The 26,092-nt window shown below is 47.5% G+C and overlaps 1 protein-coding gene across 2 annotated transcripts in view; it reads left to right on the top strand.

Annotated features, from left to right (window-relative positions):
* Positions 1–23,559, top strand: part of HABP4 (hyaluronan binding protein 4) — a 45,208-nt gene extending 21,649 nt beyond the window's left edge. For both annotated transcript variants that reach the window (XM_081103867.1, XM_081103868.1), the window contains 3 exons: positions 7,910–8,081; positions 21,210–21,395; positions 22,864–23,559. In XM_081103867.1, coding sequence (XP_080959993.1) covers positions 7,910–8,081; positions 21,210–21,395; positions 22,864–22,920 — 415 coding nt within the window. In that variant the 3' untranslated portion in view covers positions 22,921–23,559. The remainder of the gene's footprint in view (positions 1–7,909; positions 8,082–21,209; positions 21,396–22,863) is intronic.
* The last annotated feature ends 2,533 nt before the right edge of the window (positions 23,560–26,092 follow it).

A 26,092-nucleotide genomic window follows, 5' to 3' on the forward strand; every position in this document is an offset into this window, starting at 1 on the left:
AGAGCCGGGGGGCAGGGCAAAGGCGGCCCCCAGCCATGATTGGAGAATCAGACGCCTTTGCCGCCCTGGCCAGTGATAGCAGGAAGTAGGGATGGAGCCAGCAATGGGAGCTGGGCATGGTCGAAGCTGGCAGTCCCGGGAGCTGGCAGTCCCTGGGCCTAAAGCGGAGCCCACAATCACGGGGCCGCTGCAGATGCGGGTCCCCGCTGCCCGGGCCGGATGCCTCAGCCAGAGGCGTCCTGCAGGGGCAGGGGTGGAGCCCGCACGATCGCGGCGCCCCCCGCTGCCACTGCGGGTCCCCGCTGCCCAGGCCGGACGCCTAGGCCAGAGGCGTTAGGCCCGGGCAGGGGTGGAGCCTGCAACTGCGGGGAGCTGGGGGTCCCCTGCCCAGGCCTAATGCCTTGGCCAGAGGCGTTAGGCCTGGGCCGGGACAAAACGGGAGATCGCGGGGAGCTGGGAGTCCCCTGCCCAGGCCTAATGCCTCGGCCAGAGGCGTTAGGCCTGGGCAGGGGCGGAGCCTGCAACCGCGGGGAGCTGGGGGTCCCCCGCCCAGGCCTGACAGCTCTGCCGGAGGCCTCAGGCTTGGTCAAGGGGCCGATCCGGTGATTGGTGATCGGAGGATGATGAGGGTCAACTCCTCTGGCCGAGGCATCAGGCCTGGGCGGGGGTGGAGCCGGGGATTGGGGGGATATGATGGTCCCCTTGCCCAGGCCTGAAGCCTGGGTCAGAGGCGTCAGGCTTGGGCGGGGGGTGGAGCAAGTGATCAGAGGGAGATGGGGGTCCCCTGCCCAGGCATGATTCCTGGGCCAGAGGCCTCAGGCCTGGGCGGGTGTCAGAGCCAGTGATCGGGGGAAGATGGGGGTCCCCTGTCCAAACCTGACACCTCTGGCAGAGGCGTCAGGCCTGGACAAGGGGCCGATCAGGCGATCGGAGGGTGATGGGGTCTACGCCTCTGGCCGAAGCATCAGGCCTGGGCAAGGGGCAGAGCCAGCAACCGGAGGGGTTTGGGGGTCTTCTGCCCAGGCCTGACGCCTGGGCCAGAGGCATAAGGCCTGGGCTGGGGGCAGAACCAGTGATGGGGGGGAAATGAGGGTCCCCTGCCCAGGCCTGACGCCTCTGTTAGAGGGGTCAGGCCTGGGCAAGGGGCCGATCCTGCGATTGGAGGGTGATGGGGGTCAACGCCTGAGGGCGCCCAGTATGTGAGAGGGGGCAGGCTGGGCTGAGGGACACTCCCCGCCGACCCCCCCACCCAGTGCACAAATTTCGTGCACCGGGCTCCTAGTATACACACACACACACACACACACACACACACACAAATAATTTTTATGGACCTTTGTTTTTTTTTTAATATATTTTTTATTGATTAAGATATTACATATGTGTCCTTGTCCCCACGTTACCCTCTACCCCCCCACCCCCCGCTCATGCCCTCACCCCCCCATTGTCCGTGACCATTGGTTAGGCCTATATGCTTGCATATAAGTCCTTTGGTTGATCTTTCCCCCTTACCCCTATCCTCCCCTACCTTCCCTCCAAGGCCCGACAGTCCAATCAATGCCTCTCCGTCTCTGGATCAGTCCTTGTTCATCAGTTTATGCTGTTCATTATATTCCACAAATGAGTGAGATCCTGTGGTATTTATCCGCTCTCCAGTTCCATCCATGCTGTGGCAAATGGTAAGAGCTCCTTTTTCTTCTTCCTCTTCTTAAAGAATACCTTTCAGCATTTCATATAATGCTGGTTTGGTGGTGATGAACTCCTTTAGCTTTTTCTTATCTGTGAAGCTCTTTATCTGACCTTCTATTCTGAATGATAGCTTTGCTGGATAAAGTAATCTTGGTTGCAGGTTCTTGCTATTCATCGCTTTGAATATTTCTTGCCACTCCCTTCTGGCCTGCAAAGTTTCTGTTGAGAAATCAGCTGACAGTCGTATGGGTAATCCCTTGTAGGTAACTGAGTTTCTTTCTCTTGCTGCTTTTAAGATTCTCTCTTTATCTTTTGCTCTTGGCATTTTAATTATGATGTGTCTTGGTGTGGTCCTCTTTGGATTCCTTTTGTTTGGGGTTCTCTGCGCTTCCTGGACTTGTAAGTCCATTTCTTTCACCAGGTAGGGGAAGTTTTCTGTCATTATTTCTTCAAAAAGGTTTTCAATATCTTGCCTCTCTCTCCTTCTGGTATCCCTATAATTCTGATGTTGGTACGCTTGAAGTTGTCCCAGAGGTTCCTTACACTATCTTCATATTTTTGGAATCTCTTTTCTTTTTTCTTTTTTGGTTGGGTATTTTTTGTTTCTTTGTATTTCAAATCTTTGACTTGATTCTTGGGATCCTCTTGTCTGCTGTTGGATCTCTGTAAATTATTCTTTATTTCAGTCAGTGTATGCTTAATTTCTAGTTGGTCCTTTTTCATGTCCTCCATGGTCTCACTATACTTATTGAGGGATTCATTAAATTTATCGGCGGTTTCCATAAAATTTTTGAAAAACCTTATAAACGTGGCCTTGAACTCTATATCCAGTCGTTTGCTTTCCTCCATTTCTGCCATTTGTGACCTGTTTCTTTGCCTCCGCATTTTGGCTGCTTCCCTGTGTTGATAGAGTGGCCCTGCGCTCCAGGTGTCCTGTAGGGCCCAGTGGCTCAGCCTCCCCAGTTACCTGAGGTGGACACTCTTGGTGCACTCTTGGTGCCTTGGTTGTTGTAGGATCACTGGGAGGAGTTGACCTCCAGGCCAATTGGCTGTGAGAATCAGCTGTGTCTGAAGTGGGAGAATTTCTGTGCTGAAGACACCCTTCTGGGGCAAGACTTGCTTCAGTGGGGCTTTGGTGCTCACTGAGTCTGCTCCCTGAGTGTGTCCCTTATGGATCTGAGGAGTTGCAATCTGGATGGTCCCCCTCTGACCACTGGGTACAGTGGCTCCTGGATCTAAGGAGGTGCTAATTCAGCCTCTGCCTGAGGCCACACAGCAGGAGCCACGAAGAGGCTCAGCTGTGAAGCAATGCAAGCCGCTGCGGGGCCTTGGGCCTTCTCTCGGAAGTTCCGGGTCTGCCTGGCTCAGCTGCAGTTAGGTACATTCACATGCAAAAGCCTCTGCCGCAGCCTGGGTGGGGCGGGGTCTCCAGGAGTTAAAGGGCGGAGCAAACAGCTATGGCTGATTCTCCTAAGGAGTCGTGCGTCTCAGTGACCCGATAATTGCTGCAAGCACCTCTGAGGGAAAGCCGCACTCAAGTTCGCCCGCTGCCCAACAGTCCAGCTTCTCCCCGTATGAGTCCTGGGTCCCCAGAGACTTCCTGGAACTGGAGTTCAGAGCAGTCGGGAGCTTGTGATTAAAAAAAAACAGCTGCGTCCTCAGGTGCCACCCCCTTTCTGCGCGCCCATGAGCCGCCTTACCTCTGCACTTCACCTCCGCAGCTCCTCTGGCTCTCAGTGTGCTTTTCTTTCCTTCTAGTTGTAGAATTTACACTCAGCCAGGCTTCCTGTTGTTCTGGATGATGTCTGCTCTGTCCTTTGCGGTATTTTTCAATTGTTGTGGGAGGCGGCAATTTCCCGGTGTTTATCTATGCCCCCATCTTAGTTTCTTCCCCGGACCTTTGTTTTTGAGAGAGGAAGGGAGAGAAAGGAAAACATCCATGTGGGAGAGAAATATTGATTGGTTTCTTCTTGGGGATCGAACCCGCAATGTGGGTATGAGCCCTGACCAGGAATTGAACCCACCACCTTTTGTACCTTTTGGTGTACAAGACAATGCTACAACTAACTGAGCCACATTGGCCAGGGTTGGGATATATTTTAATATTAGCATTTTTCAACATATTTTATGAAAAATTTAAAGCACAGCAAAGTTTAAAGAATTTTACAATAAACACATATATCCACCGGCTAAATTGATATATAATTTATTTATTGTGAAATGTACAAAAATAAGTACATTCATTGTTTTGATAGATGGCATATGTATCAGGTGTAAAATGTTACCATCACCTGGAAGTTCCCTCATGCTTCTTCAGAGGCATCCACTGCTTTGATGTTCTTTCCACCATCAGCTTGGCATTTAAAGTCACTTTGCAATTGTGTCTATTTTGTTTCCTCTGTGATTAGTTTTCTTTCCTGATTTTGCTGAGCTTTTTTATATTATTAACCTATAATCTAGAACAGGGGTGGGCAAACTTTTTGACTCGAGGGCCACAATGGGTTCTTAAACTGGACCGGAGGGCCGGAACAAAAGCAATGATGGAGTGTTTGTGTGAACTAATATAAATTCAAAGCAAACATCATTACATAAAAGGGTACAGTCTTTTTTTTTTCAATAGTTTTATTCATTTTAAACGGACGGATCCGGCCTGCCGGCCGTAGTTTGCCCACGGCTGATCTAGAACCTGAAATTACATTAGCTTTTCAAGGACAGTATTACAGATTTGTTCCCCTTCCTGCTCCTCATTAATGATTTTTTTCTTTTAAGCCTTATACAATTCCTACACTATACACTTCCTTCATTTAAACTGTACAATTCAGTGGTTTCTGGTATATTACATTAAGTGTTATAAATTGTGGTAAGTATATGTAATAAAAATTGCCACTTTAACCATTTTCAAGTGTACAGTTTAGTGGTATTAATTACATTCATACTGTGTGTAACCATCTTTGCCATCCATCTTCAGAACTTTCTTATCATTGTAAACAAACTGTGCCCATGAAATAATAACTCCCATTCCCCTCCCCTCAGTCCCTGATAACCCCCATTCTACTTTGTCTCTATGAATTTACCTATTTTAGGTACCTCACATAGTGGAATATATTTGTCCTTTTGTGTCTGACTTACTTCACTTAGCATAATGTTTTCAGGTTCATCCACGTCGTAGGATGTATTAATACTTCATTTCTTCTTTATTATCTCTTTTGGTGGTAAAATATGTATAACATAACATTTATATTTTTGATCATTTTTTTAAATTTATTGATTTGAGAGAGAGACAAACATTGATTTGTTGTTCCACTTATTTTTGCATCATTGGTTGCTTCTTATACGTGCTCTGACTAAATCAAACCCACAACTTGAGCATATTGGGATGATACTCTAACCAACTGAGCTACCCTATAGTTTTGATCATTTTAAAGTGTACAATTAAGTGACATATAGTACTTTTCAGAATGTTATGCCACTATCGCCGTTATCTCATTTTAAAACATTTTCTTTACCCCACACCCATAAACACTCAATTCCTATTCACCCTCTCCCCTCAGCCCCTACCTTCCGACCCCAGTCCCTGGCTACCACTAATCTGCTTTCTGTCTCTATGAATTTGCCCTTTCTGGATGTTTTATATAAATTGAATCACACATAAACTTTTTGTAGCTGACTTATTTCACATAACAGTGTTTTCAAGATTTATACATGTTGTAATATGTATCAGTTCTTCATTCCTTCTTATAGCCAAATAATACTCTATAATGTAGATAGACCATATTTTGTTTATCTGTTTATCAGCTGATTGACGTATTGGCATTAAGGCTGTTTCTCCTTTTTGCCTATTATAAATAATGATGCTATAAATAGCATTATTGAATTTTTATGTGATTGTTAGTTTTCACATGGGCTTATGTTTTTATTGCTCTTGGATATACTAGTACTAGTGGCCCGGTGCACAAAATTCGTGGGCCTGCACCCTCTCCAATCTGGGACCCCTCTCGCAATCCAGGACTGCTGGCTCCTAACCGCTCATCTGCCTACCTGCCTGATTGCCCCTAACCACTCTGCCTGCCGGCCTGCTCGCCTCCAACTGCTCCCTCCTGCCGGCCTGCTCACCCCCAACTGCCCCTCTCCCCCCCACCGGCCTGATCACCCAAAACTTCCCTCCCCTCTTGGCCCCTAACCGCCTCTGCCTTCGCCCCGCCACCATGGCTTTGTCCAGAAGAACATCTGGAAGGTCTCCCAGTCTAATTAGCATACCCTTTTATTAGTATAGATAAAGGCCTGGTGCACAGGTTGGGGGCCGGCTGGTTTGCCCTGAAGGGTGTCCCGGATCAGGGTGGGGGTTCCCTTGGGGGGCGGGGCAGCCTGGGCAAGGGGTCTATGGTGGTTTGCAGGCTGGCCACGCCCCCTAGCGGGGACCCTCACTCCATGGAGGCATGGCCAGCCTGGGTAAGGGGCTGAGGGCTGTTTGCAGGCCCCTCCCTCGACCTCCGGCCCAGGCGACGGTGACCCAAGCCTCCGGCACACCTGGGCTGGCTCTGTGTCCCTCCTTCAGTGGCTGGTGGCCACCCAAGCCTTCCGCGCACCTGCCTGGACAGCTCCGTATCCTCCACTCACTGACCCCTCCTTTGGTGGCCAGACGGGCTCCATGTCCACAGGCCCCTCTTTGGCGGCCAGCCTGGGCAAGCAGGAAGCTTAGCTTCCTCCATTGCCAGGGGCAACCCAAGCCTCCTGCTCGCTCTGGCTGGCTCTGTGGCTGCCGCTATCTTTGTCCCGCTAATTTGCATACTCCTGATTTGGCTGGTGGGCATTGTGAAGGTACAATTTACATCTTTCTCTTTTATTAGTGTAGATACCTAGGAATGACATTGCTGGGTCAGATGGTAGCGCTATGTTTAAATTTTTGAGGAACTGTCGGACTATTTTCCAAAATGGCCACACCATTTCATATTTCCACCAGAAATATAAAAGGTTCTAATTTCTCCATATCCCAACCTACACTTACTTATTGATTGATTGATTTTTAAAAAGAAAGAGATTGATTTCTTGTCCCGCTTATTTATACCCGCATTGGTTGATTCTTGTATGTTCCCTGACCGAGGATTGAACCTGCAACCTTGGCATATTGGGACAACGCTCAAACCAACTGGGCCAGGGTTCACCAACACTTTTCAAATAGCCTTTTGTGTCTAAACAGTTCAGTGGCGGTGGAGTGATAAAAGTTGTTGTGGTTTTGATTTGCATTTCGCTGATGTCTGATGATGTTGAGCATCTTATTGGCTGTTTACAGACCTGTTTTGGGAAAATGTTCAGAGCCTTGCCTGGTTTTGAGTTGGATCCTTTCTTTTACTGAGTTGTAAGAGTCCTTGGTGCATTATTAGATATAAGTCCATTATCAGATATATGATTATCACATATTTTCTACCATTCTTTGCTTTGTCTTTTTTAATTCCTGATGGTATCCTTTGCAGCACAAAAGTTTTCAGTTTTGGTGATGCCCAGTTTATTTGCTTTTTCTTTTGTTGCTTGTGCTGTTGGTGTCATATATAAGAAACCGTTGCCTAATCCAAATTATGAAGGTTTACACCTATGTTTTCTAGAGTTTCATAGTTCTAGCTCTTACATTTTGGTGTGAGGTAGGGATTCAACTTCTTTCTTTTGCACGTGGATATCCAGTTTTCCCAGCACCATTTCTTGAAGATACTGTTTCCTTTTGTCTTTGGCATTCTGGTCCAAAAAAATCAGTTCATCATAATGTGAGGGTTTATTTCTGGACTTCATTAGTCTACATGTTTATCTTCTTTTTCTTTAAAAAAAAACGAATTTAAAGAGAATATAAAAGTAGACATTTGTGGCCCATTGTTTTATAATGTATTCATGGTTTCCTTTGTTTTATCTCAGTAGCTTCTCCCACTTCCTTCTACAGTTGTCTCATGTCATGTGCAATGCCACCTGGGAAGGGAGTCCTGGTGGTCAGGTGCCTGTCATTGGGATGGTAATGTTCCTGCTTTTCAAAGACGGCTTTGAACACAGATAGGACGCGTTGGCAGTGATGGCATAAAATCATGAAAATAAAACAAGGAAGCTTTTGGCCCAAAGATTTTCTTACCTTCTTTAGAGATGCATGAAAGTATGTTAAACTAATGGCTGTGACTTTTTCTTTGAGAAAGTAGACATTTCAAACCCATCAAAAGTTATTCTTTATGATTAAACTTTCCAGAGTTCCTGAGTTGGAGGTAGAAGAAGAAACTCAAGTTCAAGAGATGACCCTAGATGAGTGGAAAACTCTGCAAGAACAGACCAGACCGAAGCCTGAATTTAACATCCGGAAACCTGAGTCCACGGTCCCTTCCAAAGCAGTGGTGATACACAAGTCCCGATATAGAGATGATGTAAGCATGATGTGCTGTGTCTGGAGCTAATCTCTCCTGATACCTTATTGGAGACGAGAGGGGCCTTTCCACTTCTATTTTCAAAATGGAACATTGGCAGTTGACATTCTAGTTTCTACCTAAGAGTAATTGAGATGATGTGTGACTAATTTTACTGTATCTTTATTGTGAAATAATTGAATCTTGACCAGTTGACCCTTCCTACAAAGTAGTAATAGTGACAGTGAATTTTCTGCTCACCCAGAACTCTGCTGAGACTGTGCAAATACTATATGTTAATTGTACTTCATTTTTGTATCAAGAGAGGTACAGAATGTTTCTGAATGATGTCATTTCAAAGGATGACTACTCTGCATTAACATGATTGGATTACTCTCACCTCTAATTCTTAAAGCACTTAATTGGGAGGGTTGATCATTTGAAACCGGTTGGGGTGCTCTGCCCGGTGACGCCTTTCTATGTTATTGCAGCAGCTTTGCTCCCTTGTGTAACTGCTGAAACTCAGCCGAGGAGCCCAAAGAGCCTGGCAACCTGCTGTCCAGTCGGGGCTGGTCACAGCGCCTCTCCTGTGAGGGCCTTACTGTTCTGGTTTATGTTCAGCTCTGTATCGGAGGCCTCCACTTTGAAAATATATTGACAAGGATGGTCAGTCTTTTTTTAAAAAAAATGTATTTTTATTTATTTCAGAGAGAAAGGGAGAGGGGGAGAGGGATAGAAACATCACTGATCAGAGAGAATCACTGATCAGCTGTCTCCTGCACGCCCCGTACTGAGGATCCAGTCGTAACCCCAGCATGTGCCCTGACTGGAAGTCAAACTGTGACTCCTGGTTCGTAGGTTGACGTTCAACCCTGGCTGGGTGGTCAGAAAGTCTTTAATTACGTTTCTGCATAAGTTACTGAACTTAAGGGCACACTAAAGAATTCTCATTTTAAAATTTATAATTTGCATCACCGCCCCAGCTGCTTATCTTGATACCAGTCTCTTTGTCAGTGATGGTGATGAGTAAATCCTCTCTGCTGGATATTATTCATTTATTTTCTGTTTGAAACTCAGGGATTTTGTACCATGTAGAATTGTCTGGTTCCCATTTACACTTTGTTTTCCTGTAATCCTCACCCAAGGATATTTTTTCCATTGACTTTTTTTTTTTTAGAGAGAGTGGAAGGGAGGGAGGGATGGTGGAAGGAGGGAAGAGAGAGAAAGAAAGAGAGAGAGAGAGAGAGAGAGAGAGAGAGAGAGAGAGAGAGAAACATCGATATGAGAGAGACACATCGATTGATTGCCTCCTGGATGCACCCTGATGAGCCGGGTATTGAACCTGCAACCCAGATATGTGACCTTGACTGGGAATCAAACCCTAGCCAGGGGTGGGCAAACTTTTTGACTCGAGGGCCACAATGGGTTCTTAAACTGGACTGGAGGGCTGGAAGAAAACCATGGATGGAGTGTTTATGTGAACTAATACATGTTAACACTGCTGCTGGTGAAGGAGCGGAGGGGAGAGCAAGAGAACCCTCCGCTCCTTTGGCTCCGTGGGCCGTAGTTTGCCCACGGCTGCCCTAGACCCTTCAGTGTGTGGGCGGATGCTCTGACCACTGACTCACACCCATACAGCTAATTTACACTTCGGTTAGTTGTATTCTTTGAACGAATACTTTCACTAAAGTGTCGTTGATGATACAGAATCCCCTCCCACCCTCCTGTTTGGGTTCTCCAGGCTCTTAGGGGCCTTGACTAGTAAGTTCTGAGCTATCCACTACAAGTGACTTTTTCTACAAGTGGAAATCTCTGAGAGGTTTTTTCTTTTTTTAACAAGTACGTCAGCTGGGTTGGTTCTTTTCCTCTCCGCTCCTGTTGTTTTTGTTCTGGGGAATTGTAAATATAGCCTTGCCTAAAACAAATGTGCTGTCAGGGTGACATGTGCAGCTGACACGTTAGCTGCTCTCCGAAATCCTCACCAGATTCTCCTCCTGGCTTCGGCTCCACAGAGAAGGCTCCTGGAATATTTGAAGCAGCTGGCTGAGCTGAGACACCGAGCTCGGTCTCAGGAAAGCACACATCTTTGTTAATCTATGGCCTTGGAGATTTTAGCCGGAAATTATTCTTAAAGCAACATAAGCCTGTGTTCTGGGCATCCTAAGAGACAAAAGCACTAGGATAATACCTCTCATTCTCTTGGAGCTCTGCCTTTTGCAAAGGTCACACCTAATACTAGTCTGCAAATGGAGCTGGGCCCTCACCGTGCTGTGGCTTCTGACCTTTAGCTCACTGAGCATCCATTCTACATTGTCCCTTGCTGGGGCAGGGCACCTGTCCCCTGCTGCACCATTCAGCTGTTTTCTAAACCAGGAGGCAGCTGTGTATTATTTTGCCTCTTACTGTTTTGTGTTGTTGTTTTTAAAAAATGTTTATTATTTTTATTTTTAAAAGCTTTATTGTTGAAAGTATTACAGATGACACTTTTTTCCCCATTGACCCCATCTAGCCCACACCCGCCCCCTGCTCCAGGCCTTCACCACACTTTTGTCTGTGTCCATGGGTTATGCATATATGTGTACAAGTTCTTTCATTGATTAATCTCTTCTGACCCACCCACCCTCCCCTTCCTTCCCTCTGAGATTCAACAGTGTTCCATGCTTCTATGTCTCTGGATCTATTTTTTTTTAGTTTAAATTCTTTATTGTTTAAAGGGTGACATGTCTCCTTTTCCCCCCATTGACCTCTCCCCAGCCACTCCTGCCCACCCCCCCTACTGTCCATTGGTTATGTTCATATGCATGCATAAAAGTCCTTTGGTTGATCTCTTCTGAACCTGTTTTGTTCATCAGTTTATTTTGTTCATTTGATTCCACATAGGAGTGAGATCACATGATACTTGTCTTTCTCTGACTGACTTATTTCACTTAGCTTGATACTCTCCAGGTCCCTCCATGCTGTCTCAAAGGGTAAGAGAGCCTTCTTTTCCATGGCTGCACAGTACCCCATGGTGTAAATATACTACAGATTTTTTATCCACTTGTCTACTGATGGGCACTTGGCTGTTTCCAGATCTTAGCTATTGTAAATTGTGCTGCTATGAACATAGGGGTGCTTGCATTCTTTCTGATTGGTGTTTTGGGTTTCTTAGGATATATTCCTGGAAGTGGAATCACTGGGTCAAATGGCAGTTCCATATTTAATTTTTTGAGGAAACTCCATACTGTTTTCCATAATGGCTGCACCAGTCTGCATTCCCACCAGCAGTACTAGGGTTCCTTTTTCTCCACATCCTCGCCAGCACTTGCCACTTTTTGATTTGTTGATGGTAGCCATTCTCACAGGTGTGAGGTGATACCTCATTGTCATTTTAATTTGCATCTCTTTGATAATCAGTGACTTTGAGGATGTTTTCATATGTCTCTTGGCTGTCTATATGTCCACTTTGGAGAAGTGTTTGTTTAGGTCCTTTGCCCTTTTTTTAAATTGGATTGTTTGTCTTCATTTTGTTAAGTTGTGTGAGTTCCTTAAATATTTTGGATATTAACCCTTTATCAAATGTATCATTGCCAAGTATGTTTTCCCATACAGTGGGCTCCTCTGTCATTTTGTTGATGGTATCTTTTGCTGTGCAGAAGCTTTTTTTTTTATGGAGTCCCATCTGTTTATTTTCTCCTTAGTTTCCCTTCCCTAGGAGATTTATCTGTAAACATATTGCTATGAGAGATGTCTGAGATTTTGCTGCCTATGGTTTCTTCTGGGATTTTTATGGTTTCACAACTTAGATTTAAGTCTTTTATCCATTTTGAGTTTATTCTTGTGTATGGTGTAAGTTGGTGGTCATTTTTTTACATTTATCTGTCTGATTTTCCCAACACCATTTATTGAAAATACTGTCTTTTTTTTTTTTTTAAATATATTTTATTGATTTTTTACAGAGAGAAAGGGAGAGAGATAGAGAGTTAGAAACATCGATGAGAGAGAAACATCGATCAGCTGCCTCATGCACATCCCCCACTGGGAAGTGCCCGCAACCCAGGTACATGCCCTTGACCGGAATCGAACCTGGGACCTTTCAGTCCGCAGGCCGACGCTCTATCCACAGAGCCAAACCGGTTTCGGCGAAAATACTGTCTTGATTCCATTGTATGCTCTTGCCTCTTTCATCAGATATTAATTGAGTATAATGGCTTCACTTGATTGCTAGGTTCTCTGTTCTGTTCCATTGATCTATATGCCTGTTCTCGTGCCAGTACCAGGCTGTTTGATTATAGTGGCTTTGTAGTGTAACTTGATATCTGGTATTGTGATTCCTCCAACTTTGTTTTTCTTTCTCAAGATTGCTGCAGATATTTCGGGAATTTTTTGATTCCATGTAAATTTCTGGAGTATTTGTTATAGATCTATAAAATATGCTATTAGTATTTTAATGGGGATTGCATTGACTAGGGTGCATTTGGTATTATGGACATTTTAATGATGTTGATTCTACCAATCCATGAACACGGTATATTCTTCCACTTGTTTATTTCTTCCTCTGTCTCTTTTTTCAGTGTCCTGTAGTTTCTGAGTGCACGTCTTTTACCTCCTTGGTTAGGTGAATTCATTATTGGTGTATAAAAATGCCATAGATTTCTGGTTGTTAATTTTGTACCATGCTACATTACTGAATTAATTTATTAAATCTAGTAGTTTTTTGGTGGAATTTTTAGGGTTTTCTGTGTACAATATCATGTCATCTGCAGATAATGAGAGTTTCACTTCCTCCATTCCAATTTGGATGCCTTTTATGTTGTCGTCTTGTCTGATTGCTGTGGCTAGGACTTCTAATACTACCCTATATAATAAAAGAGAAACATGCAAATTAGCCATCCCTCCGCTATGCTCAAGCCATGCCCACAAGCCACACCCACAAGCCAATCAGTGACTATGCAAATTAACCCGACAAAGATGGCGGTTAATTTGCATACGCAGGTGTCAGGCGCCCCAGGAGGCAATGGCGGCCACGGCCACAGGCTCCCGGTTGGGGAGGGGAGGCTGCCCGCGCCTAACCATGCTCGGGGGCTCCCAGGACCTTCGCTGGCTCCAGGAGGCGAGGCCATAGCCACATCCATGGGCTCCTGGGACTTTCGCCGGTCGGGGAGCCGAGGCCCTCCGCGCCTAGCCACACCCACGGGCTCCCAGGACCTTGCCGGCGGAGAGCAGAGCAGGAGAGGAGCGGGTAGAGAGCAGGAGGTTTGGAGGACTTGGCAGAGCAGGAGACCACTGGACATAGAGCAGAGAGAGAGAGAGGGTGGCTTGGAGGGTGCAGCTCCCTCTGTTACCCCAGCTTCCTCATCACAGCTGTGGAAACTGACGGCAGGAAGGAGGAAGTCCCACCCCCACAGAATCAGCCAGAATCAGCCATTGGCCAGACAGCTCTCAGAAGCCTGATAGCCAGGACTCTCTTTCACCTGCATCTCAGACCGTGCGTGACAATAGAGAGGTGGGACTATGTCTAAAGAACAACTGTTGGTACAACATAGCTCTGCAGCTGAAAGATGCCGGCATTACTGACAGAAAATGTCCGCAGAGCAGCGTGCTTCTGATCTTGAAAGAAGGTGGCACCTGTGACAGGATATATCTGAAAAGCAGCTACTGGAAAAACGTCGCTCTGATCTGGTGTTATTGACAGAAAATGTCTAAAGACCAACGTGCCTTTGAAGTTGAAAGAAGGTGGTGGTGATGACAGAATATGTCTAGAGAACAGTCATCAACAAGTACTACCAATACTAGTAGGAACTGCCTTCTCGGTGAAAATGGAGTACATGAGGATGTAATCCTCGAACATAGTTGTGGTGGAATGACTGTTTGATGTGAATTTTGCCTATCACTAAATTTCTCTGATGAAAAACCATCCGATGGGAAATTTACTCGATGTTGTAGCAAAGGGAAAGTCTGTCCAAATGATATACATTTTCAAGATTACCCGGCATATTTAAAAAGATTAATGACAGACGAAGATTCTGACAGGAAAAATTTCATGAAAAATATTTCTTCCATAAATAGGTCTTTTGCTTTTGCTTCCATGGGTACAAATATTGCATCGCCATCAGGATATGGGTCATACTGTTTGAGAATACACGGACAAGTTTATCACCAAACTGGAACTTTACATCCTTTGGATGGTGTTTCTCAGAAGTTTGCTCAACTCTATATTTGGATACAGCCAAAGCTACAAGTAAAAGATTAGCAATGCCAGAAAATCAGGGCTGCTTAGAAAGACTCATGATCAACATCAGCAACCTCATGCATGAAATAACTGAATTAACAAAATCGTACAAGATTCTACATGAGGTAGAAAAGGAAGCCCAATCTGAAGCAGCAGCAAAAGGTATTGCCCCCACAGAGGTAACAATGGCAATTAAATACGATTGCAACAGTGACCCAGGTAGATATAATTCTCCCCATGTAACCGAAGTTGCTGTCATATTCAGAAATGAAGATGGAGAACCTCCTTTTCAAAGGGACTTGCTCATCCATTGCAAACCAGGTCCCAATAATCCAAGTGCCACTAAAATGAAACAAATCAATCTCCTGTTTCCTACATTAGATGCGATGACATATCCCATTCTTTTTCCACATGGTGAAAAAGGCTGGGGAACAGATATTGCATTAAGACTCAGAGACAACAGTGTAATCGACAATAATACTAGACAAAATGTAAGGACAAGAGTCACACAACTGCAGTATTATGGATTTCATCTCTTTGTGTGGGACACGTTCAATCCTATTTTAAATGCAGGAAAATTAACAGTTTATCATGGATTCATATTAAAAAATGGAGACCAATCGGATAAATTTCATCAAAGCAAACCAATCTAAGTTGAGAGTTGAAAAATATAGTGGTTTGATGGATTAACTCAAATCTAGATCTGAAAAGAACAATGTGCCTATTGGTAAAATGATAATAGTTCCATCATCTTCTGAGGGTAGTCCCAGAAATATGCAGCAGCGATATCAGGATGCTATGACAATTGTAATGAAGTATGCAAACCTGATTTATTCATAACCATGACGTGCAACCCCAAATGGGCAGATATTGCAAACAATTTACAACACTGGCAAAAAGTTGAAAACAGACCTGACTTGGTAGCCAGAGTTTTTAATATTAAGCTGAATGCTCTTTTAAATGATTATCTGTAAAGTCCATTTATTTTGCAAAGTAATAGCCAAAATTCATGTCATTGAATTTCAGAAATGCGGACTGTCTCACGCTCACATATTATTGATATTAGATAGTGAGTCCAAATTACGTTCCTCTAATTAATTCCCTTTCATTGTGCATGAATTTCATACACCGGGCTACTAGTGTTGAGTAAGAGTGGTGAAAGCAAACATCCCTGTCTTGGTCCTGTTCTTAGGGGAAATGATTTTAGTATTTGCCCATTGAGTATTATGTTGGCTATACTTTTGTCATATATGGCCTTTATTATGTTGAGATGATCCCTCTATTCCAGCTTTGCTGAGAGTTGTTGGGTTTGTTTTGCTGAGAGTTTTTATCAAAAATGGGTGTTGGGCCCCAGCTGGTTTTGCTCAGTGGATAGAGCATAGGCCTGCGAACTGAAGAGTCCTGGGTTCGATTGCAGTCAAGGGCACATGCCTGGTTGTGGGCTCAGTCCCCAGTAGGGACGTGCAGGAGGCAGCCAATCATCTTATCATTGATGTTTCTATCTCTCTCTCCCTCTCCCTCTCCCTTCCTATCTGAAATCAATAAAAAAAATATTTTTAAAAAATGGATGTTGGATTTTGTTGATTGCGTTTTCTGCCTCTGTTGATATGGTCGTGTGATTTTTGTCTTTCAGTTTGTTTACGTGATGTATAACGTTTTTTGATTTGTGAATACTGTACTAGCCTTTAATCCCTGGAATAAATTCCACTTGGTCATGGTGTATGATCTTTTTAATATATGGCTGGATCTGATTTGCTAATATTTTGTTGTGGATTTTAGCATCGATATTCATCAGAAATATTGGCCTGCAATTCTCTTTCTTTGTAGTGTCTTTATCTGGTTTTGGAATTACGATTCCAAAGAAAGACCTTGGAAGTGTTCCTTTTGTATTTTTTGGTATAATTTCGGCAGATAGGTGTTCTTCTTTGCATGTTTGATAAAACTCCCCTGTGAAGCCTTCTGAACCAGAGCTTTTGTTTGCTGGAAGTTTTTTGATTACTGCTTTACTTTCATCAGTTGTTATTGGTCTAGTCAGGTTTTCTGATTCCTCCTGATTCAGTTTTGGGAGATAGTATTTTTTTAGGGATTAGTCCATTTCATTCTCATCGTCCAGCTTGCTGGCAAATAGTTTTATTCATGGTATTTTCTTACACTCCTGTATTTCTGTGGTTTCAGTTGTTACTTCTCTGCTTTGGTTTCTGATTTTATTTATTTGGGTCCTCTTTCTCTCTTTCTTGATGAGTCTGGCAAACAGTTCATCAATCTTGTTTATTTTTTCAAAGAACCAGCTCTTGGTTTCATTGATTTTTTGTATTTTTTTTTTTGTAGTCTCTATGTCATCTATTTGTGCTCTAATCTTTATTATTTACTTCTACGTACTCTGGGATTTTCTTATTCTCTAATTCTTCAAGTTGTAAAATTAAATAGTTTATTATTAATTCTTCTTTTTCTTTTTAAGGTAGGCCTCTAGTGCTATGAGTTTTCCTCTCAGGACTGCTTTTGCTGTGTCCCAGAGATTTTGAGTTGTTGTGTGTTAGTTTGTTTTCAGGAAGGTTTTGATTTCTTTCTTGATCTCATTGGTAATCCATTCATTGTTTAATAACATGCTATTTAGCCTCCATGTGTTTGAATGTTTTTGGGTGTTTTTACTATAGTTGATTTCTAATTTCATTCCATTGTCATCTGAGAAGATGCTTGATATGATTTCAATCTTCTTGAACTTGTAGAAACTTGTTTTGTGTCCTAATAGATGTTCTATCTTTGAGAATGACCCATGTGCACTGAGAAGAATGTATATTCTGTAGTTTTCGGTGAAATGTTCTATAAATGTCAGTTTTAATCCATCTGATTCAGTGTGTTATTTTTAATAATCATTTCCTTGTTAATTATTGTCTGGAAGATCTATCCATTGAAGTCAGTGGAGTGTTAAAGACCCCTACTATAACTGTATTGCTGTTGATCTCTCCCTTAATGTCTTCCAGAAGGTTTTGTTTTAAATATGTTTAGGTGCTGCTATATTGGGTGCATATATGTTTATCAGGGTTTTATCCTCTTGTTGGATCGATCCCTTTAGTATTTTGTAGTGACCTTTGTTGTCTCTTGTGATGGCCTTCATGTTGAAGTCACTTTTGTCAGATATGAGTATTGCTATCCCAGGTGTGATTTTTTTATATTTCCATTTGTATGGAAAAATTTTTTTCCCCATCCCTTCACACTGATCCAGTGAGTCTCTTGTTTTGAGGAGGGTTTCTTGTAGACAGCATATATTTGAGTCATGTTTTCATATCCATTTAGCTACCCTGTGTCTTTTAATTGGAGCATTTAATTAATTTACATTTAAGGCTATTATTGATAGGTACTAATTTATTGCCATTTTCATGCTTTTTAAAAATATATATATTTTATTGATTTTTTTATAGAGAGGAAGGGAGAGGGATAGAGAGTTTGAAACCTTGATGAGAAAGAAACATCGATCAGCTGCTTCCTGCACAACCCCCACTGGGGATGTGGCCGCAACCAAGGTACATGCCCTTGACTGGAATCAAACCTGGGACCTTTCAGTCCACAGGCTGGTGCTCTATCCACTGAGCCAAACCAGTCAGGGCACCATTTTAATTCTTTATGCCTATGTTTCTATTTGTTCTCATTACAACAGTCCCTTTAGCATTTCCTGCAGTGTTGGTTTGGTGGTGATAAACTTCTTTAGCTTTTTTTGTCTGGGAAGCTCTTTATTTCACTGTCTATTTTGAATGATAGCCTTGCTGGATATAGTAATCTTTTTAAAATATATATATTTTTATTGATTTCAAAGATGAAGGGAGAGAGAGATAGAAACATCAGTGATGAGAGAGATTATTAATTGATTGGCTGTCTCCTGCCTGCCCCACACTGCGGATCGAGCCCATAACCTGGGCATCTGCCCTGACCGGGAATCCAACTGTGACCTCTGGTTCATAGGTCAATGCTCAACCATTGAGCCATGCTGGCTGGGCTGGATATAGTAATCTTGGTTTCAGATCCTTGGTTTTCATTACCTTGAATACTTCATGCCATTCCCGTCTGGCCTATTATGTTTCTCATGAAAAATCAGCTGATAGCCTTATGGTAACTCTTTTGTAGGTAACAAATTGCTTTTCTCATGCTGCCTTTAAGATTCTTTGTATTTAATTTTTTGGCATTTCAATTATGATGTGTCTGTGTCGGGTGGCTATTTGGCTGTTTCTTGCTTGGAACTCTCTGTGCTGCCTGAACTTGTGTGACTTTCTCCTTCACCTGGTTAGGGAAGTTTTCTGCCATTATTTCTTCAAACACATTCTCTATCCCTTGCTCACTTTCTTCCCTTTCTGGCATTCCTATGATGCAATTATTGTTACATTTCAAGCTGTCCCTCACTTTCCTTAAGCTGTCCTCCTGATTTTTAATTGGTTTTCTTTTTGGTCCTCTGATTTTTTTCTACCCTATCTTCTAATTCACTGATCCGCTCCTCAGCTTCCCCTAATCTGACGTGTATTCCTTCCAATTTGTTCTTTATTAGTGTTATGTCATTCCTCATTTCTTACTGTTTTTGTCTTACTGTATCTTTTCTCATGCTGTTGAGCATCTTTGCCATCATTCTGAACTCTATATATGATAAATTTCTTATTTTCATTTCATTTAGCTGTTCTTCTGGAGAATTCTCTTGTTACTTTGTTTGGGTTTGTTTTTGTCTCCCCATTTTGGCTGCCTGTTTGAGTTTATGTCTGTGTATTAGGTAGACCTGCTACGCCTCCCAACCTCTAGTGCAGGACAGTGTCAGATGCTGTTTCTGACTGGCCCTGAGTACCCTGTTTGGAGCTATCAGCAACCCACAGCTTGTGGCTCCCTCTGCTGCGACTGGGAGCCTTTGGGCAGAAGCAAGATGTGCACCAAGGTCTGCTTTTCCTAGCCCTGGGCCCAGAGGAGATAGGCAAAGACTCAAAAGCCTCCAGAGGTCTGCCTCTGCCTGCAGTCTGATTGTTATTCAGTCTTGATTAGCCCCAGGCTATCAACCCTAGCAAGGCATAGACTCCACAGGGTGTGTGGAGAGGGTGGCACAATTGCTTCTCCCATAGGCAAAAGCTGCCTGGGCGGTAATGGTCTGCCAGAGAAAGACGTTCTCTGCAGTATGAGGGAATGACTCAGCACAGGAAATCGGGGTGTCTGTCTTCTGAGGTCTAACCCCAGAGTCCCCAACCCTGACTGCTGCTCATACAGCTCCAGTCCACTCTGCCCTTCCTTTCCTGGAGCCAGGTGAGTGGCTGCACTCAAAATGTTGTGTTGGCCCTTTAAGAGGGTGCCTGCATTTCCAGCCCAGATAACACCCGGCTGTGGTAAGAAGTAGGGTTGTTGTGGCTGGCAGACAACAACCCTACTTTTATCACAGCCGGGTGTTATCTGGGTTCTTTTCCTAGTTCTGGTGCTCTGGGCCGGGGATCCCAGCTTGGGGATTAGACCTCAGAGTTCTCAGTGGGAACCCCCCACAGCTGAGATACCTCTCCAGAACATCAGCTGTCTGTCTGTCTGCCTGTCTGCCTGTGGGAGCCCGGCCAGCTCTTTTGCACCTCCGCACTTCCTACCAGTCTCTACGTGGTCTCCACTTTCTGCCCTTGGTTATCGGGTTCTCGCCAGCCAGTCTTCAGTTGATTATTCAGGATGGTTTTTCTGTGTTTTAGTTGTAATTCCAGTTCCGTCCCGGGAGAGCAGAGAGTCAGTGTAGCTTCCACTTGATCCACTGCCCGTTTGGAATTGTCCCTCTTACTGTTTTTGGTGCATCTTTTCACCAGAGGGCCAGTGCTCCTGAATTGGCTTCCCTCACCGTTTTAGCTTTAAGAATCCATATACTTATGGCCTATGCTTTATTTTAATTATTTTTTATTTTATAATTTTTAATCCTTTGGTGCACAGCACGATGCTCCAACCAATTGAGCCACACCAGCCAGGGCGGCCTCTGTTTTATTTTAATCTGAGACATTGAAGGGGCGGGAATGTTAACCATGAAACCTGCAGTGAACATGTCGTCCAAAGGGGTTGATGTGCTCAGGGAAATTTGATTTTATTTCCTGGACTAGTTGTGGGAATGTTTAACCTTATAGCTCTTTGGAGAGTCTCATTCAAGACCATTCGTATATTTTCTGTAGGTTTATATTTTACTTAAAAGTGAGACTTTTAAAAAAATCCTTTAGGAGTTGAAGCCAAATCAAAATTGGAGAGAATTATTTAATGCAGTTTCCTTTTAAAAGAGGCAGAACTTATTTGACCTCTTACAATAAAATGTGCTTTCTCAAAGAATTTTGTAAAGCAGTTCTTAAAAAGCGGCTGGCATGCTTTGCACAGCATTGGTAGCAGTCCCCAGGTAGCCAGTCTGTTATTTTACCATTTCACATACTCGGAGTAAGAATTGTTTATTGCAGATCATGCAGTCTCTAACGTCTGGTATTTGTACAGTTAGCACCCCGCATCGAAAGGAGTTTCTCCATCAAGGTCTGTTCAACGAAGGAGAATTTTTCCTCATCAAAGTATTATTCGTGAACAAATAAAACAAAAGTAGAATTTAAAATTGTTAATCTTAGCACAATATACAGATATAAAACATTTATCTCAATTGCTGTTAGTCATATCAGATCTTATATCTTAACTTGCTAAACTGATAGAGTTTTTGTTTCAGCTGAATTAATGGTAAGTTAAAGATGTTTGGATTAGGACTGTGAACATGAGAACGTGTGGCTGTGCAACGAGCAGCACCCTGTGCTGGGCAGAGCGGCACTGCCGGCTTCCGCTGCCCGCTGGCCTGCGCCCAGGCCGGCCACACCAGGGAGGCTGCTCTGGCCGCGAGGCCTTAGCCCCCTTGCAGCGTGTCGCGCGGGCCCTGAGCCCAGTGCTGTCCAGGGAGACAGCTGTGTGTGATGCTGTCCCTGTTTCAGATAGTAAAGGGTGACTGTGAGGATGATGCCCATGTGTTCCGGAAGGCGGCCAATGACATCACATCCCAGCTGGAGATTAACTTTGGTAACCTCCCTCGTCCGGGGCGCGGAGCCAGAGGTGGCACACGGGGAGGCCGGGGAAGGATCAGAAGGACAGAGAACTATGGCCCCAGAGCAGACGTGGTGGTAAGTATTTGTGTTCTGAGCCCGGTGGCTTCCTGAAGAAGCTGGGCGGAGGCGGCGGCCTGGGCTGCAGTCTGACTTTGGAGGGTCATCAGGTTCTGTGGTGGACCCCTCTCTGTGCGGGTCTGATGTGGGTGTTTGGAACGGTGAGGTCAGCACGGCCATCAGCTGGGTACAGACCCTGAAGGTGCGCTCAGAGCAGAACTCACTGCATCAGACCCGACCCCAGGCGTGGGGAACAGATCTCCTCCCTCACCAGGGCCTCAGGGGGCGTCCTGGACCCCGAGCTTCCAGGGCAGGCAGGCCCTCTGCAGCCCCCTCTCCACTCAGAGCCCTTCCCCCTCAGCCAGGTCTGCTCTGCCTCCAGCTTCCGCAGCTGCTCTTCACCGCAGGGCCTGGCCTGCTTCCCGAGATCAGCTCGGACCTGCCTGCTCCCAGGAGGCTTCTTGGGTCACGTTTCCCTCCAGACCCGTGCACAGTCCTGGAGCAAGGGGTTGTTTCTTCTCTTTGCAGCATGATCTCCATTGGTAGCTGTTCTCACGGGTGTGACTGGATTGTGTCGGTGGGCACGTCCACTTTTATCCGTTTCCCCAGGGCCTAGCACCAGTAGGCTTAGAAGGTGCTTCCTAAATATTTGGTGCACAAACCCATGAAAGCCTATGTAGTCGGAGTCGGGCCTGAGGCCCTGTGGCCACCGTGGGCCCGGCCGTGAGCCCTGACGACTCTGTGGCTGGCCTCCCTGGCTCCCAGGAGCAGCCCCTGGAGCAGTGCCTACAGGTGGTTATACCTGAGCAAGAGCAAAACACCTCACAGTTCTTTCTGCTTGCATTTGAGGCCAGGTGGGAAAGGCTCTGCTCTGAGAATAGAAAATACACATCCTCTCCTTTGCAAGCGGAGCTCCAGCCACCGCGGCGCTTGTCAGGAGCCTGCTGTTCTGGAAGCTGCGCCTGCCACGCCCTGCTGCCTCCCCCCCCCCCCCCCTGCTCTTCCCGCTCAGCACTGCCGCAGGCCCCGCCCCTTCACGGGAGAACCTGCTCTCCCAGAAAAGCCTTCCCTGACCAGGAGGTGTGCTTGGCCACCAAGTTGTACTGGACACCCCTCCCGCGGCCCCTCCCGGGCGTCTGTTACTGAGGTTCCCACACTGACTTCCCGTCGGTCTCCCTTCACCTTGAGAGCTCCCCCGGGGCCAACTGGGGAGCCATCTTATGTCTCCACGTGGTCAGCCTTCTGTCTGTCCACTGGGTGACGGAAGTGCCAGGTAGAAAAAGGGTCACGCAGGAAGGTTTTGTTCGAGGAGGGGGGCACTGCCAGGCACTCGGTAGCTGGACAGCAGTGAGGGTGAGGGAGGGCACCCTCAGCGCGCAGCTCCTGGCGCTGCCCTGGGGGCCGCCCCGCCTCTGCCCAGCGTGTGTGAGCGCTGGGAGTGGGAGCTGGTGAAATGACAGTTGGTTCCAACACTTTTCTCTTTTAGACACAAGACGTCGCTCCAAACCCGGACGACCCTGAAGACTTTCCTGCTCTGGCGTGAGCTCAGCACCGGGAAGAGACTTCTTGCTTGGGGAAGAGACTCAGAACAATAGATACTGCTTTTCCCCCTTCGGTGTGAATTCATTGCACTTTTGGGGGGGTGGGTGGTGGTGTGGGTAGAGATTTTCCAAGTACAGAGCTCTGTTCCAGTCGGGTTAGTCTGGCACTTTCCCACGGAGGAGGAGCGCGGGATTATATTCTTATTTAAGGACTTACAGGTGAAACAATGTTCAGACTGTGCACCGAGAGACTGTCCGTGGAGAGCCTCCCAGTCTGCTGAGGCGGCGTAGAGACGGCCAGTAAGGCCGCCGGGTGCAGAGCCCGGAACGGGCCTGCGGTCGACTTGCCGTTGACTAAATGTTCCTCTCCTGGGATTGTTCTGGTTTCCACTTGACCAAACATTTTGAGCAGCTGTTGTGCAGCTCTGGTCACCACTCGGACAGAACCGGGAAGCTTGGCTTTTAATGGCTCCCCCGCCTCGTGGAGTCCGCCTGTGTGCACACCCGCACCGCGTTTAGTATCTGAGCACAGCTAGAGTTTGCGTGGTTTTTAGGATGAGTGTTAAGGATGTGGTTTTAAAATTCATGTTATTTAACCCGCCAATCAAATGAAAAGGGATCCAGGCGACAGAGCATTGCAACTTAGAATCATAGCTTTTCTCCTTCAAACGTCGTGTGGGAATGGAGGCCCGTGTGCAAAAGCCCTCCGGCCTGCGGCGGCCTGCGGATGCCTGGGGTGTGGTCAGCACTGCAGGGGTCGGGATTCTTCCGGATGTTCGGGGTTGGGGCAGCCTCAGAGGTTCAGCAGCTCCCCAAGTCCCGCGAGGTTTGGGGTCGGATGGCAGCTGGGCAGGGGCAGCTGTGGCCGCCGCTGGAAGCCGGGGTGATGCGCCCCCACTCGGCGGCAGCAGCCGGGAACGTTTGCCCCTGGGTCAGGTTCTGCTCGCCTGCGCTGCGCCACCTGCTGGCTCGGGATTTGGACCAGAGCAGTAAGGCTGGTCCTCCCTCCCCACGGAAACCGAGAGAGAATGTGAGCGAGAGCCCCGCGGGAAAGTCAACAGAATCGGAGCTGAACCCATTGCCTCGGGACGGGCGGCGGCGGACCATCCCTGTGGCCTCGGGCCGTCACCCCCTTGTCATTACATCCCAGGACGGGGCCACCGACACGTCCACGTCCGCGTGTCCCTCTCCCTGGAGACGACGGCGGCGAGGTGGCCGTCAGGGTCGGCCCGCGGCTGCGTCCTCCTGGGTGGACGTGAGGCGGTGCCGCGCCGTCACCCTTCCTTTGAAGATGAGCAAACCCCCTTTTCAGAAGCGCCCCTCGTGTGGTGAAGAACGCGCTACCAAGCCCACAGCACGGGATCTGATGCCAATGCTGCGGTCTCCCCACCTCCACCGACCCCCGTGCCGAGCGGGCCCCTGGCCATGCTGAGGCCCAGGCCCGGGGGAGCGGGAGCGGGAGCGGAGGGCGGGGAGACCCCCCTGTGCTGCAGGGAGGAGGGCGGCGCGCAGGCTCCGCCAGGCCGTGTGCGCAGATGTGCCATCGGGGCGCGTTATTCCAGGCAGGTTCACCCCACGGGAGACCTGGGCCTGCCGGACTCGGAAAGCGCCTTGAGCGTGTTTGGGTTCCCAGGGAGGGGCGCCAGCCCCAGCCCGACCGGGCCCTTCTCAGCCAGGAGGGCACAGCTGGGCCTCAGGCTGCCAGGGCAGCAGCTGGGGGTGGGGAGGGCGGGGTGTCCCAGAACCTGCGGCGGGAGAGCCCCGCAGAGGCAGCGTGACCTGACAGCTGCCCCAGCGTCGGACAGCCTGGGAGGGCTGGTCCCGCTGCGGCCGGACAGGCTGGATGCCGCCCTGGCTGGTCTCGTGTCGGGCCGGGTCCTCAGCCTGGCGGTGGTGAACACCTAATGCTGTCCCAGCAGGGCAGGCCCTCAGAGCCCCGGCCGCCCTGGGCGCCCCCTGCCTTCTGGTCACTGGCCGGTCCGCCCCGGACCAGGTCTTTCCAGGGCGAAGGCATGCGCTCCCCCTGGACCCCTCCAGGTGGTGGGATCCTGTGGGGAGGGGCCGGCTGGGTCTCAGCGCTGGGCCAGGGCGGCCTCAGGGTCAAGGCGGGAGCCGGCCTCCACGCTGTCCACAAAGAGCTGCGCTGCCAGCCACGGCCCACCCGCCGGGCGAGCAGTTTCACTTGGAGAAAAGGTCCCGTTTCCCGTTTGCTGCCGCCATCTCCCCTCAGCCTGGCGCTCCGCTCCCGCCAGCGGCCAGCAGGCCCGTCCTCCGGGCTGGCGCCACTGCCCCACGGGACGAGCGGTGTCAGCAGTGTCAGGCCTCCCGACAGGTGGCACAGGTGGCGTGGCAGGGCTTGAGGGGTGGAGACAGGAACGCGGGGGGCCGGGGGGCCCTCCTGACACCTCAGCTCCTGACACCTCCCCAAGGCCCTTGCCTGGGGCCCAGGTTGCCATGACTCAAGGCAATAGGACTTGCCTCAACCAAACCACAGTGGCTTTCGAACCCATCACAGCTCTACCATGGGCAAAGCAGGCCCATGCGTGGGGAGAGCAGGTCGAGCCAGTGGAGTTAAGAACCAAGGGCCTTCTAAGCAGTTTCTTTGCAAAAAAAACCTGGCCATTTCAGAGGGCTTCCTTGGAGCACGAAGTCGTGTAAGTTGGGAAGCGCTTGCTCTGAGAACGGAGTGGCCTGGCCCTACACATCAGGCCCTGTTCAGACACCGCGGCCGGAAACCATCTCCTGGAGAAGAGCCACCTGCCCGAGGCACCGAGGACCCTTCCGCCAGGGAGGGCGCTGTCCAGCCCGGGCCGCACACCTGGCTGGTGGCCCTGGTCTGCACCCCCCTCCCAGCAGTTCTTGGCAGCGTTAGAGCAGCAGGGAGGAAAACTTTTAAAGTCTGTGCTGGTGGTGAAGGAGAGCGGGAATGAGCAGGGACGCTGGAGAGGTTTGCAGGAAGACGGTGGGTAGAGAGGAAGGAGAAATGCAAGGCTGGAGGGCCTGGCCCCATCCCACCCGGGTCCCTAGGCCTGGAAGGGCCTGGGATGGCTGCGAGTAGGCTCCTTACGGCACACCTCCGGGGGCGCCCTCCTCGCCATGTCTGTAGGAAGAGCACCCGTGGAGTGGACGGTAGACAGCCAGTGAGGCCATTGAGGGCCTTTTATGAACGTCACA

Source organism: Myotis nattereri (assembly GCF_964212035.1).
Source record: "Myotis nattereri genome assembly, chromosome: 12".
In the NCBI taxonomy this organism is placed as follows: domain Eukaryota; kingdom Metazoa; phylum Chordata; class Mammalia; order Chiroptera; family Vespertilionidae; genus Myotis; species Myotis nattereri.